Consider the following 12602-nt stretch of genomic DNA (forward strand, 5'->3'; position numbering starts at 1 on the left):
CTGGAGTAAACACATAGTTTGTGTTAAGTGTAGTTTTCATCGTGACAAGGGCATAATTTCGCATTGATCTTCAAAAAGTTTACACACAAAAGGGAATGTTTGAATCGGTGACGTCATTCTTCTGACCGTCCCACTGGCGGAAACTCCACCCACCTCCGGCCTGCTCACGCCAGGTCACACCCACCTCCACCTTGGGCCTGTTCTTCCTGTCAATCACCGTCCGACCACGCCTACCAAACGCTGCTCTTCTGTCGATTATGCCAAGTCACGCCCACGCCGTGCCTGATCTCGCTGTCAATCAGCGCGAGGCCGCGCCCCTCTCGTGCCTCTTACACAAACAGCAGCAGTTCGAGAGAGTAAATAGAGAAAAGATGGCGGAGTTCATTCAGCTCAACAAACCCACGGAACCGAAACCAGCGTCCCAGAACCGCGAGCACCACCATCATCATCATCCTCCACCACCGCCGGCCAAAAAGATACGACATGAGGAGAAAATCTTCAAAGCCAAGAAGATGAACGGAGGCGCGGAGCAGCAGATTCACAGCAACAAACCCAAGAGCAAAAAAGCCAAAACAGAGCGAGATAGAGACCGAGAGAAAGAGAGTGAGAGAGAGAAAGATAGAGAGAGGGAGAAACAGAAGAAAAACTACAAGCTGGCAGCTGAAAATCACCTCGGTGTGAAGAAGGAAAACGGCGAGCTGAAGTTACCGCAGAGAGGTAAATATACTCGTTCTCTCGTCTCATCAAGCGTTATACGTGCTTTATTACGGCTTAATAATAACACGCATGTGTGTTTATTATGCTTATACGCGCGTGCGCTCGCGCCTGTGTTTAGCATGTAAGTTATTTATTTGTGTGTCAAACGCGCGCTAGTTAGCTTAGCATCGGCGCGCGCGACTCGGAACGGTGACGGAGCTGCGATGTGACGCGCCGCAGAACATCACAAATACAATTAACGTGTTATAAACATAGGAAATGTGTTAATAATACCATTATGTTAACCTAATAAAAAACGTTGTTCTAAAATACAAATAGTATACATAAGCGCTTATTAATAGACATAATTGCTGCTGTTATAATTGAAGTGTATTTACATTAGGCAACTGAACATGACGGCTAATCTTAATAATTTCTGCTGCATTGTTACTGAAATAACCATTCAAGCGTATTCATTACTGTACGAGAAATCATTCGGTCTGCAGTGAAACACAACTATATTTCAAACTCTGATTATTCCAGCACCAACAGTACAATCTTAGTTAGTTATGTTGTACTCGAGTGCCGCGATGCCTCATGGGTTTGACAAACCGGTCAGTGGTTAGTTCGACTGGACGGGAACTTTTTAAAGGTGTCACGAACGGCATCTTTTTTCAATTCCATAATGTTGTCCGAGGCCCACTTGTGATGTTAGCAAGATTTTTGCATAAATATATTTAAATATATTTTGCAGTAATGTGCTATTTTCTATTTTGACAGACTATTTTAAAGGCGTGAACCAATGTTGTGACAGGGGTGTCACATCCAACGTACATGTGAACGGTCGAACGCACAGCCTAGTTTAGTTGACTCGTACACACATATTTATATATATTTATATTTTTGCAGCCGCTTTTATCCAAAGCGACTTACAGTGCATTACAAGGCATGCATTTTACCAACATGTGTTTCTTGGGTTCGAACCCATGACCTTTTGCGCTGCTGAGGCAATGCTCTACCACTGAGCTATACAGGAACTAGATGTTCAACACATGCACATTGCGACAAAATGCACTGCATCTCCTGGGTTACATAGTACATTCTCCTGCATGTGCAAACTATGCGTCCAATTTATGCAGGGTTTGAAAAATCTGGCGGAGTGTGTACAGTACGCGCACACTCTTCTGATGATGAAAATTGTGCCATGCGGACTGTACGCGGACTATCCTTTGGCCTTTATTTAATTGGCTAACATTTTTTCATATTTCAATGTTGCTGTGATGTACACAGAAAACAACAATATGGGACATTTGGGTAAAAGCGTACAAATGCTCAGTACAAACGATTGATGATGTAGGCAACAAGTTACGTGGAGACCACGACAGTCGCTTGTTTATGTTGTTACTGCTGAAACAGTCTGTAAGCCGTTTTTTTTCATAACGTGTCTGGTGCTGTGTCTTATAGTCAGGTGCACCTTGTAAGTCAGTACGGATTAATTTTGACATTTATGAGGCAAGAGACAACATTACCGTCTACAGCTGTGAGAGTCCGCCATATGCTGCTTCTGTATTTATGTAATTCAATGGATTTCTTTAATGTGGAATGACGAGTATGCGAACTTCACGCTAGTTGGCTTGTTCAGTTAATTTAGCCTATTCAACCTTCCAACCTTCTGTATGCTATGGTTTATCGTTTAAATAACTGATAATATTACTTTAACGTACACGCATCTATTCAGCCTGCTGTTCTGTCTGCTATTGTTTAGTTGAATAACTTGCCTTTCCAGATTAAATGTCTGTTCTGCGGCTTGGATTTTGTAAAATAATTTTATAAATAAACGCGTCGTATAGTCCACCGTTACTTGTATATGTTATTTCGTCTTAATGACGCTTTTTTGAATGATGCGGCTTATACTCCGGTGCGGCTTATAGTCCGGAAAGTACGGTAATAAGAACGTTTTAATACAGGAAATTAACTTTTATAAATTAAAATCACTATTTAAACCTCTCACTGACCATGATTTACTCAGTAAAGCTGGATCCTTGGGGTGTTTGTCATGCAGATGTCTTGAGTGTTTTTAGTGTTCGTTTGTAAGGCATCACATAAGCTTTGATAGTTATTCATTAACGGTACATTCACACGGGGCGTAAGTAGGGATGCTCCGATCGATCGGCCGCCGATCGGTATCGGCCGATAACGTCATTAAATGACTCGATCGGTCCTCACTAAATTTGCCGATCTCCTAAACCGATCTTTCTGTTTACCTTTGTCAACATAGGGCTCCTGAATGCTGCTGCAGTTAGAGACCATTTTTACGCAATGCAAGCATTTTTATGACCCATCGCTCGTGTGTGACATGCAGATTTGCATTTCTCTCTTTGCGTTTGCAGAGATAAGCAAATTTTCTATGAGGACGCGATCTGATCAACAGCGCGACCCGTCTTCACATCCCCATCAAACAGCGTATACAACACACATCTATCGCGGATAATTGCATCCTCATGCCAAAAGTTTATTATTTGCATGCGTTTTAAAGTTTGAGCGTTTAAACTTTCATTTTCCTCACAGCTGCTCTCGTCCGCGTACATCCGGCGCATGCACACACAGAAGCCCCAGTCATCAGTGCACGTGAACGGAGTGATCTCTCTCACGTCTTAAAGCTACAGTATCCTAATTCATCTCTCAATGAAATCACTTTCTGCTCTTCACTAAAGAACTGTTATACTTCATACGAATGCGTGTATGTTTAATTCATACAGTTTAGACTGTGAAGTGTTTTACTTTTATCACTTTTAACAGACATAAGACTTTTTAAAGGCATATTAAATTTCTCTTTGCAGAAAAAAATATTTGTTGTGCTAATTTTTTGATTCTCTATTAAAACAATAATAAACCTAATTACTGCAAGTAATATAAAAAAAGGCAACATCTGTGTTATTACTTTATCTAGAAAAAATGTTAACAGTAACAGTCATCAAAAAGCTTGCATATCAGCTTGAAAAATTGGTATCGGCATTGGTATCGGCCGATCACGAAGACAACAAATCGGTGATCGGTATTGGCCTGCAAAAACCCTGATCCGAGCATCCCTAGGCGTAAGCGTTAACACTTAACGAAAGGCTTGTCTGAAGCGCGGCCAACAGCCATTCATTCACAGTGGCCGCAACCTATGCTCCGACCTCCATAAACGTAATTGGCTGGCTCTGCCTAGGTTATTTGCATACGTTGCCGCTTGAAAAGTTGGGAAATGTTCAACTTCTGCCGCGAGCAACGGCACTGACGGATCCACAATTCAGTTCGGCAACGCATGACGTCATCCATTAAAAGTGAATGGGAAGCATCAACGCTTACGCCTCGTGTGAATGCACCGTTACAGTGACTATAATTAGGGTCAATTAGCTCAATTCAAAGCCTAATATTTAATCTGAAAAATGCCTAAAGTATTAGATGTAATAAGTTACAATATAAAAAAAGTTATTTTAGGACCATTCATTTTTTTGTATTACATACCAATTTACTCGGGTATATAAAATTTGGCGTAACAGTTTGTGGCAGTAGAGTGGGTTACAGACAGTACTAGTGAAAGATATGAGCTAGTAACCAAAGGTAAATGTGTAGACCATCATGTTGTGGGAAAGGACACAGCGTGAGTGAGCACGGATGCTAAAAAAGATCGTGGTAGCTTGCGGAATAAACCATTAAACATGTGAGGCCATAAATCATCTTATCCTGCTTCAGAGCTGTTGAAGCTTGTGTGCTGTTATGGAGTTTACATTTGTGCATTGTGCAGCAGACAGCTTTATCCAAAGCAATTTATAGTTCATTCTAGGTCCGTTTATATGAGTATGTATGTACTGTATGTTGGATTGAGGATCAAACCCACAATCTTTACGCTGATAACTCCATGATGCTCTTCTACCTGGGCTGCAGGATTACTGCTACTAGGGTTTGATGGATTAAGCCTGACTAATTTTCTTTGTGTGTGTGTGTTATTCTGAACATACATTAACATACTCACCTCTTTGATATGCCGAGCAGATGTTCTGACATGACATCTGTATGTTTCAGCTACCTGCTCATCTCTTCATCTTTCCTACAGAACACCCTATCAAAGACAAACAGAAAGAGAGAGACAAGGAGAGCGAAAGAAAGAGAGAGAGAGAAAAGGAGGAGAAAGACATGAGAAAACTCCAGCTCATGATGGAGATGAAGAAAGAAAACGGGGAGGTGAAGATCATGCAGAAAGGTGTGTGATCTGTCTTGTTCTCTGTGATGCATTTGTCTTTGTGTCTTAGATCCTATGAGTTTTTGAAAATAGGGGATGACCTGGTGTCAAATCACTAACCAGTTAGGTGGGTAATGTTTTACACATTTTCTGCTGTGACGGCAAACTGCTTCGTAATGCTTTGCACAGCGGATCTCCCTTCACAAAAGCTGCGTTACAGTATAAAGTGACATTCTACATACAAGCGTTCATAGCTGCCATCATGTAACCAAACCAAATTTCATGTGTAACATACGCATCTGAGTGTTGTGTTTAGTTTTTACTACACCATTGGCTTAAACCCAGCAAGCAATTTTGGCTAAAACAGGACAACATTTGGGCTGTCAGTAAAAGTTTAATAGACATCAATGAACTGTACATATCCTCATACCTTTAACAAAGAGGCTGTTTACACTTGGCATTAACATGCGTTTTCATCGAATGGATCACAAGTGAGCGACGTTAATGCCAGGTGTAAACTGGGTTCAAAACGTTTTGAGATCGACCACTTTAGACCACTTTCAACCACATTCAGAGGTAGTCGAAACCCCTTTCGATCAGATTGCTTTTGTAGTGTAAACGCACATGTGGTTAAATGTGTTCGAACAGCCACACGTGACCGCCTTTTCTCCGCCCATTTATCTAATCTGAGGTACTGAACACAATGTTTTACGTCTTTTCTGACTTCTGGTGCGAACACACGGTGAACAGTAACAGCCTTTAATTGATAAAACTAAAGCGGCTGATCTCCGCAGTTTCATTTTGGAAGCGTGTGAAAGTTGCACGATCCTATTTCATCAATTGCACTGAAATATCTGAGAAAGCTCTAACATATACTAGGGTTGCCGCGGTGACGTAATTTTCCCACCGGTTAATCTGCGCGTCACAAACTCGGTGATCCCGGTATCACCGAGTGGGAGGGGCTTATAAGTGCGCATGCAGACGTGCACATTTTACTTTCACTTTTGAATTACGCAACTGTTTAAATGCAGCGCTTGCGTAAGCTGCGTTAAATCGCGTATGAATTTGCGTGCAATGCGAGTGCAACAGCTGGTTTACTTAAGTGCTTGAGTCAATGAGCGCAGGTAATTCTCAAAGAACCCGCCAGTCCCAAGCAGAGCAACCGGCTACTTCTCCATAAAAGCGCTGCTTGAATGATGGGTTTATTATTTTTCTTGATGAAAAACACAACAACAAAACGATCTCGCTCATATTAAACATCATATATGTATATTATAACAAAAACGAGTAAGCACGCAGCTTCTGTCATCATCTGGTCAGTCAGCTTGCCTCGCAAACTCTGACAGAAATAAATGAAATCTGACACCTGCTGCTCTGTGACGTGACGCGCCTTCAGCTCTGCTGAATTCAGACAACAGACACATTCAGTTGTAAGTGTTTGCTCTCTCTAACGAAACTAAATTATTTAATTACACAAAAATATCAAAACAACGGTGAAAGACGGTGTCGCGGTGGGCAAGTGATATAACCCGTGAGAGGCTGAAGCACCGGTTATCACCGTTTCACCGACTATCGCGGCAAGCCTAACATATACACGTACAAAACACTGTGCAGCATGTTTACTTGCAACACAAGCAGTGGGCTCCGACATTATTAGTTTGCATCCATAAAAACTCGTCATTACTCCCGCTCACGTTTAAATGACAGCAGAGAGACTCGCCCACCGTCTCGACGACAGACCGCCTCCTCACAGTATTCAGGACAGAAGCGGTCGAAAGTGGACAAAAGAGACGCATTTAAATACCAGGTGTAAACGTGATGTGTCTCTCTCGTCCACTTTTGATCCGATCGATGAAAACACATCTTAATACCAAGTGTAAACGGCCCCTAAATGTGATAGTGAATAGTACGGTACGGCTCACTTCTTGTAGGTTATTCACTGTGTACAGTACCTAGTACCTGATAGCACCACCTCAGTTGAGGTTCCCAGCGAGCCATACTGATACTAAAATGTGACGTGTAACTCTGCAGATCTCTGATTGGTCAGAGAGAATTGTCACTATAAGCGCCAATGCTAAATGCAAGATAAGCTTGCCCTCGAGCTGTCAAAAACATCTGCATGCCCAGAATCAAGAACAGCATTCCATTGATGACATGCTCCATTGCTCATGTGTTGTGTTGTGTGTTTGTTTGTATCGTGTTTACAATGTTGTCACAGGAGTGGAGGCGGCGCAACTGTAATAAGTATATAACCCCGCCCACTTAGGCGGTACTAAACTCCAATGGAAAAGCAAACTGAGCAAAAGTGAGTTGAGCCTAGGGCTGGGCGATATGGCCCCCAAAAATATCGAGAAAATGTTTTCCATATCAGTCGATATCGATAATTATCATGATAAATGACAAGTCTTTATTCCTGTCAAATTTAAAGGCAGATTTTTGCTCCTGAATGAAAGTTGTAAAAAACAGACAGTTAATAATGGGTTTAAACTACTTTTTATTGAGAACATGACAAATACAAATACTAAAATATTGTTTTAATGTTCAGGCATCTGTATTAAATGAAAATATATTTCTTATAAAATTAACATTTTTGACACAGAAAGCAGCAGGCTACTGTCACTTTAAGACCCAAGACAGACTGCTTTAAGTTTCAATATACTCTGTAACATCCAGCTGTTTATGTTCACTTAAACAAGAAAGAAAACTTAGTTCAGTGATCACGCGTGTGTTATACAAACCATGCCCCAGCGCGATTGTCACCCCTCCCTACTCCCCCAGGTGCTCGCACTCACACCGTACTTCACACTGTACTTTTTATCGATCCGAGTCCGGGCGCGCTTTCGTCATTAAGATGCGATTGTTTTGAAAAAAAGCAGGAAGTAAAGCTCTCTCTTAACACTGGAACCCACCGTAATGATAAGTCTGTGTTTTTTATTTGGAGTCGTTTGGTGCGCGATTACAGACAGCCCTCTGTGCAGCTCGGACATTCACGTAACCCCGCTGCTCGCATCAAAAGGTTTTTACGGAGGCAGATGAAGGTGAGTGGTCGCGCAACTGATGTCTTCACCTTTTGAAACACGCTCAGGCGCGATTGCGCTCACACCACAGCCTTCTGCGCCTGAGCCCAAGTGAACCGCGCTCCGGCCCACCTCTGCAACCCGGCCGCGGCGCAATTAACCAATCCGCGCCTGGCCGCGGAAAAGAGCGATCACACTAGTCAAACAAACCAGGCTTTGGGGGTCAAATGCGCCTGAGCGCGGTTTGGTTTGGATAGTGTGAGTGTGCCCTGAGTGCGCCCTTATACATTTAAAAGCTTTACACACTGATAAAGGGATGTCAAGAGCGTCACACGTTGCTGTGGGAGCGCACACTCATACACTATATTCACTGCAGTGGTGGATCTGCTGTTTTTCCTCAGTTTCCTGAATTTGTGAATGTCCTGTAAATATACTTTTAAAGCTGTGCCGAAAGAAAGTACAGTATACTGTTCTGGGCTTTGACGAACCCTTGTTGCGCGTCCAACATTACAAACAAGAAACTGTTTCCTCCCAATTGGATTCCGTGATTCCATCCGCGTTATCCCCATCGCGAAAATCATAGGGCTCTACTAATAAATGAATAACTTGCCTCATCTTCCACTCCTTCAAGTCTGACACTGTGATTGTAAACAAAGAGCGCGTGCTGCATCCGGAAGTGCTTACGCAACATTATGCACAGTGCGTAAACATGATCGATCACTTATCGAACTGTCCTTATGGTTTTATCGAAAAAGGTTATATCGGTAAATTATCGTTATCGAATTATCGCCCAGCACTAGTTGAGCCACATGGTACCTGAATTTAAGTATCCTCCATAGTGAGATCGTCCTATCGTCAGCCTGTGAGATGGCTGATACACGATAGTATTGGAGGGCAATAGTGTACTCATTTATTTATTTGGTAATTTTTTACACTGGATTGGTGGACGAAAAACAAAGTGCAACATTAAACGCCAGGCGTTCTGAAATTTTTTACGTGCCATGGAGAGGAAACAACACACTAACTGATTTTTAAACCCCCGCGCATGGCAAATTCTCTAGTGCAAGGAAATGCGCAATAAAAAAACTCTTGCTAAAGGAGCAGCTAACAAGCTCTCTCATGCGAGGAATAGCACATAATGCTCATTGGTGTCAAGTGCGGGTTATGCAGGAATTTTAATGTAAAACTATGATCATATTAATGATAACATAACAATAATTTAAAATTAAAATGGGCAAACATGCCAATTATCGCCATGAAGGCTCGCCTATCGACCATATAACTGACAAACGTCAGCACGACCCTAATGTGCACATCTTAAGTCCATTAGATATCTGTGAAGCTCGCGTGTGCTTTTATTGGGTGAGATCTTTTGGGTGTGTGCACTGGATCATTCCTTTACCCCTTTAGTTTTGCTGTGTGTGTTAAAAATGTAATTTTGTTTGTTATGGGGTCATGCGTTTATCAGAGTGTGTAAGTGAATCTCTTTCTCTCTCTATGTGTGCTGCAGTTGACCGAGAGAAGCCCAAGATAAACTCAGCTGAGGACCTGCTAATAAAGAGGGTAAAGAAGAAAAAGAAAAAGAAGCATAAAGAAGGTGAAAAGCGAAAGCGACCCAAGATGTACAGCAGATCCAGTCAAACGGTTTGTTCTGATCGTCTGTCCAGCTTGATGTCCGATTCTGGGCCGGAATTCAAGCATCCTCTTCCCGCCCAGCAGGGAGGCGCTCTGTCCTCCAGTGGCAGGATGAAGCAGGAAGACGGCTGCTATCAAAGCTCGAGCTGTGCCGTCACGGAGGGCGTGGGAAAAAGTCCCCGACTGCCTGGGCTGGACCGGCTGGAATTCGGCCGGTTTGTTCACGTGGAGCACCAGCCGAACGGCGGCGCCCTGGTGGTTCACGCCTACAGCAGAGAGCTGTCGGTCCTGTCTTCTGTGGAGATGCAGAGGTTTGCACAGGAGTTTGTAAAGTTGGCATTTAGCGAGGATCAGGAGGCCGCTGCCAACTACGTGATGGGCGTGATTCATGGGGCCGCCTCGTACCTCCCTGACTTCCTGGAGTACTTCTCTAGTAAGTTTCCCAATTCGCCTGTCAAAATGGAAATTCTGGGGAAGAAGGACATCGAAACGACTACTATGGCAAACTTTCATGCTCAGGTTAGTAAATTGTAATATTGCCTCCCTATGATAAATCAATTTATTGTTTCCAAATTTTTGGAAGTTGCTTTAGGTGCAAAAAGATTTGATATAATGTAAACAGATGGATTGAAGGCACACACACAGAAAGTGCACGTACAGAAACATATTAAAGAATCATCTTATCAGGTGCATTGTTTGCTTTTGGTTTTCTAGCCAACTACTGCCTGTGTTTGCACCATTAATAGAAACATGACCTTCATAAATGCTTTAACACACAGAGAGAGAGCGAGAGAGGGAGAGAAAGAAAGAGATAATATGAATTAATGTGTGTGTTCGTTCTAATATTATCCAGAGATGAGCTGGATGTTAGCAACATGGATGTTGATCAGTGGCGGAGTGGCCATCGGGAGAGTCGGGACATTTCCCGGTGGGCCGGTAGTGTTTTGAGGCTGCAAGGATCGGTCTGATAATAGTTAAATAGTTATACATTGCGAGTTATCAACCCCGTCTGGCGGCTTGATGTGCGGCCGCTTCCCGCTTGTCAAACTGTGCAGCCTCTTTGCTTAACATAAAAGTGCTCAACCTGTTCGACAGGTCCAACCATGTTTAGGATTTTTAAAAATATAGGGGGATCATTGAATGGCTCTCCCCAAATGGCATACCCTGTCGGCCTTTGATGTAAAAAGCTGCGCCACCGAATGCCTGTTTATTGGAGTACATATGCGGTCGGATTGATCAATCATGCAGATAGACTATTTGATAGTAAGTGTGGATTAAGGATGTTTAAAATCTCTACTTGGTGGTCAGTACATGAATGGATCAAATCAGCACATTTGCAAATGTTTGTCTCCATATGGCTATATAATAAATAAAAATAAGAAGGGTAACTTTGCAGTATCACATTATATATTTCCTACTATGTGATTTTCATATTACATATAACAGCATAATGAAATGAATAAAAAGACAAGGAAGTAGGATTGGCATGTAAATTGTATTATTATTACTGGAAATCCAGCAAAATAACTGAAATAATCTCTGAGGTAAATGCGCCAAACACGTTAAAATAAATGAGCACTAGCAGTGGAAAAAAAACTATATTATCTCTCAAAACTTTATATGACAAAAATTATATTTAAAGGAAAAATTCTTACAGTTTTTCAAAGATGTAAAGAAAGTATTCCATATTACTCCCATTTATGAGCACGTTCATTTCTGGTCTCGCTCTGTTATGTAATAGCTGATTGAGGTGCGCATCTCCGTCTTTCAAACAGGTATCATTTTGTATAGTTACTCATTTAGGAAAATTATCCATGATTTGATGATTTTATTATTATTATGAAAATGTTTTTTTTTGCAGATTGATTACGATTTGTATTACCGTAGTTTTACTACAAATACAATACCTTTTTTTTTTACCACGGAGGGCCGGTGGAATACGAAATTTCCCGGTAGATTTTTTGGTCCCACTCCGCCCCTGATGTTGATGTGATCAATCCCACGATGCACTGCACGGTATATTGGTGGTTTATTAGTATATTTGATTGATTAAGCAGTTTAGATGCCCACAGGTGTCTCAAAGGTTTTAGATTTAGATGTTAAAGTAACTGCCACCACCATTATGGAATCAGATGCTTAAAGGATTAATATAATAAAAAAAATGAATGTCTCTTTGTTCGGTCGAGAAGAGGTTGTGTTTTTTTGAGGGAAGCGTTCCAGGATTTTTCTCGTTTTGATGGACTTTAATGGACCCCAACACATAACAGTTTAAAATCACAGTTTCAACGGAGTTTCAAAGGACTCTAAATGATCCCAAACGAGGCATAAGGGTCTTATCTAACGAAACGATTGCCATTTTTGACAAGAAAAAAAGCACTTTTAAACCACAACTTCTCGTCTATCTCCAGTCCTGTGACGCGCCAGCGTGACTACGTAATTGTGTAATGTCGTGGAAAGGTCAAGTGTTACATAATGAAACGCACATTTGCGGACCATTTAAACAATAAACTGACATTAATAAAAATACATTAATTAGTGTCATTCCACATACAACAACGCCGGAACGGTCCTCTTTCTCCACACTTGTAAACACTGGGTGTAGTTTCGCATACGTCATCCTTGACCTCTTGACCTGATGACGTATAACGTGAGGTCGCGCTGACGCGTTACACGATTGGAGAAAGATGAGAAGTTGTGGTTTAAAAGTGCAAATTTTTTATTTTTCTTGTCAAAAATGACAATTGTTTCCCTAGGTAAGACCCTTATGCCTTGTTTGGGGTTGTTAAGAGTCTATTGAAACTCCGTTGAAACTGCAATTTTAAACTGCATTAAAACTGTTATGTGTTGGGGTCCATTAAAGTTTATTAAAATGAGAAAAATCTTGGAATGGTTTCCTCAAAAACATAATTTCTTATTGACTGAACAAAGAAAGACATCAACATTTTGGATGACGTTGTAAGTAAATTATCAGGATTTTTTTTAAGAAAATGGACTAATCCTTTAAGGGGCCAGTCACCAAACGCATTTAT

At 41.6% G+C, this 12602-nt stretch overlaps 1 protein-coding gene across 1 annotated transcript in view; it reads left to right on the top strand.

Moving 5' to 3' along the window:
- Positions 1–139: 139 nt before the first annotated feature.
- Positions 140–12602, top strand: part of LOC129432550 (lysine-specific demethylase RSBN1L) — a 28418-nt gene continuing 15955 nt past the window's right edge. The window contains exons 1-3 of the mRNA XM_073866475.1: positions 140–717; positions 4796–4942; positions 9449–10092. Coding sequence (XP_073722576.1) covers positions 258–717; positions 4796–4942; positions 9449–10092 — 1251 coding nt within the window. The 5' untranslated portion in view covers positions 140–257. The remainder of the gene's footprint in view (positions 718–4795; positions 4943–9448; positions 10093–12602) is intronic.

The sequence above is a fragment of the Misgurnus anguillicaudatus genome, chromosome 1 (genome assembly GCF_027580225.2).
Source record: "Misgurnus anguillicaudatus chromosome 1, ASM2758022v2, whole genome shotgun sequence".
In the NCBI taxonomy this organism is placed as follows: domain Eukaryota; kingdom Metazoa; phylum Chordata; class Actinopteri; order Cypriniformes; family Cobitidae; genus Misgurnus; species Misgurnus anguillicaudatus.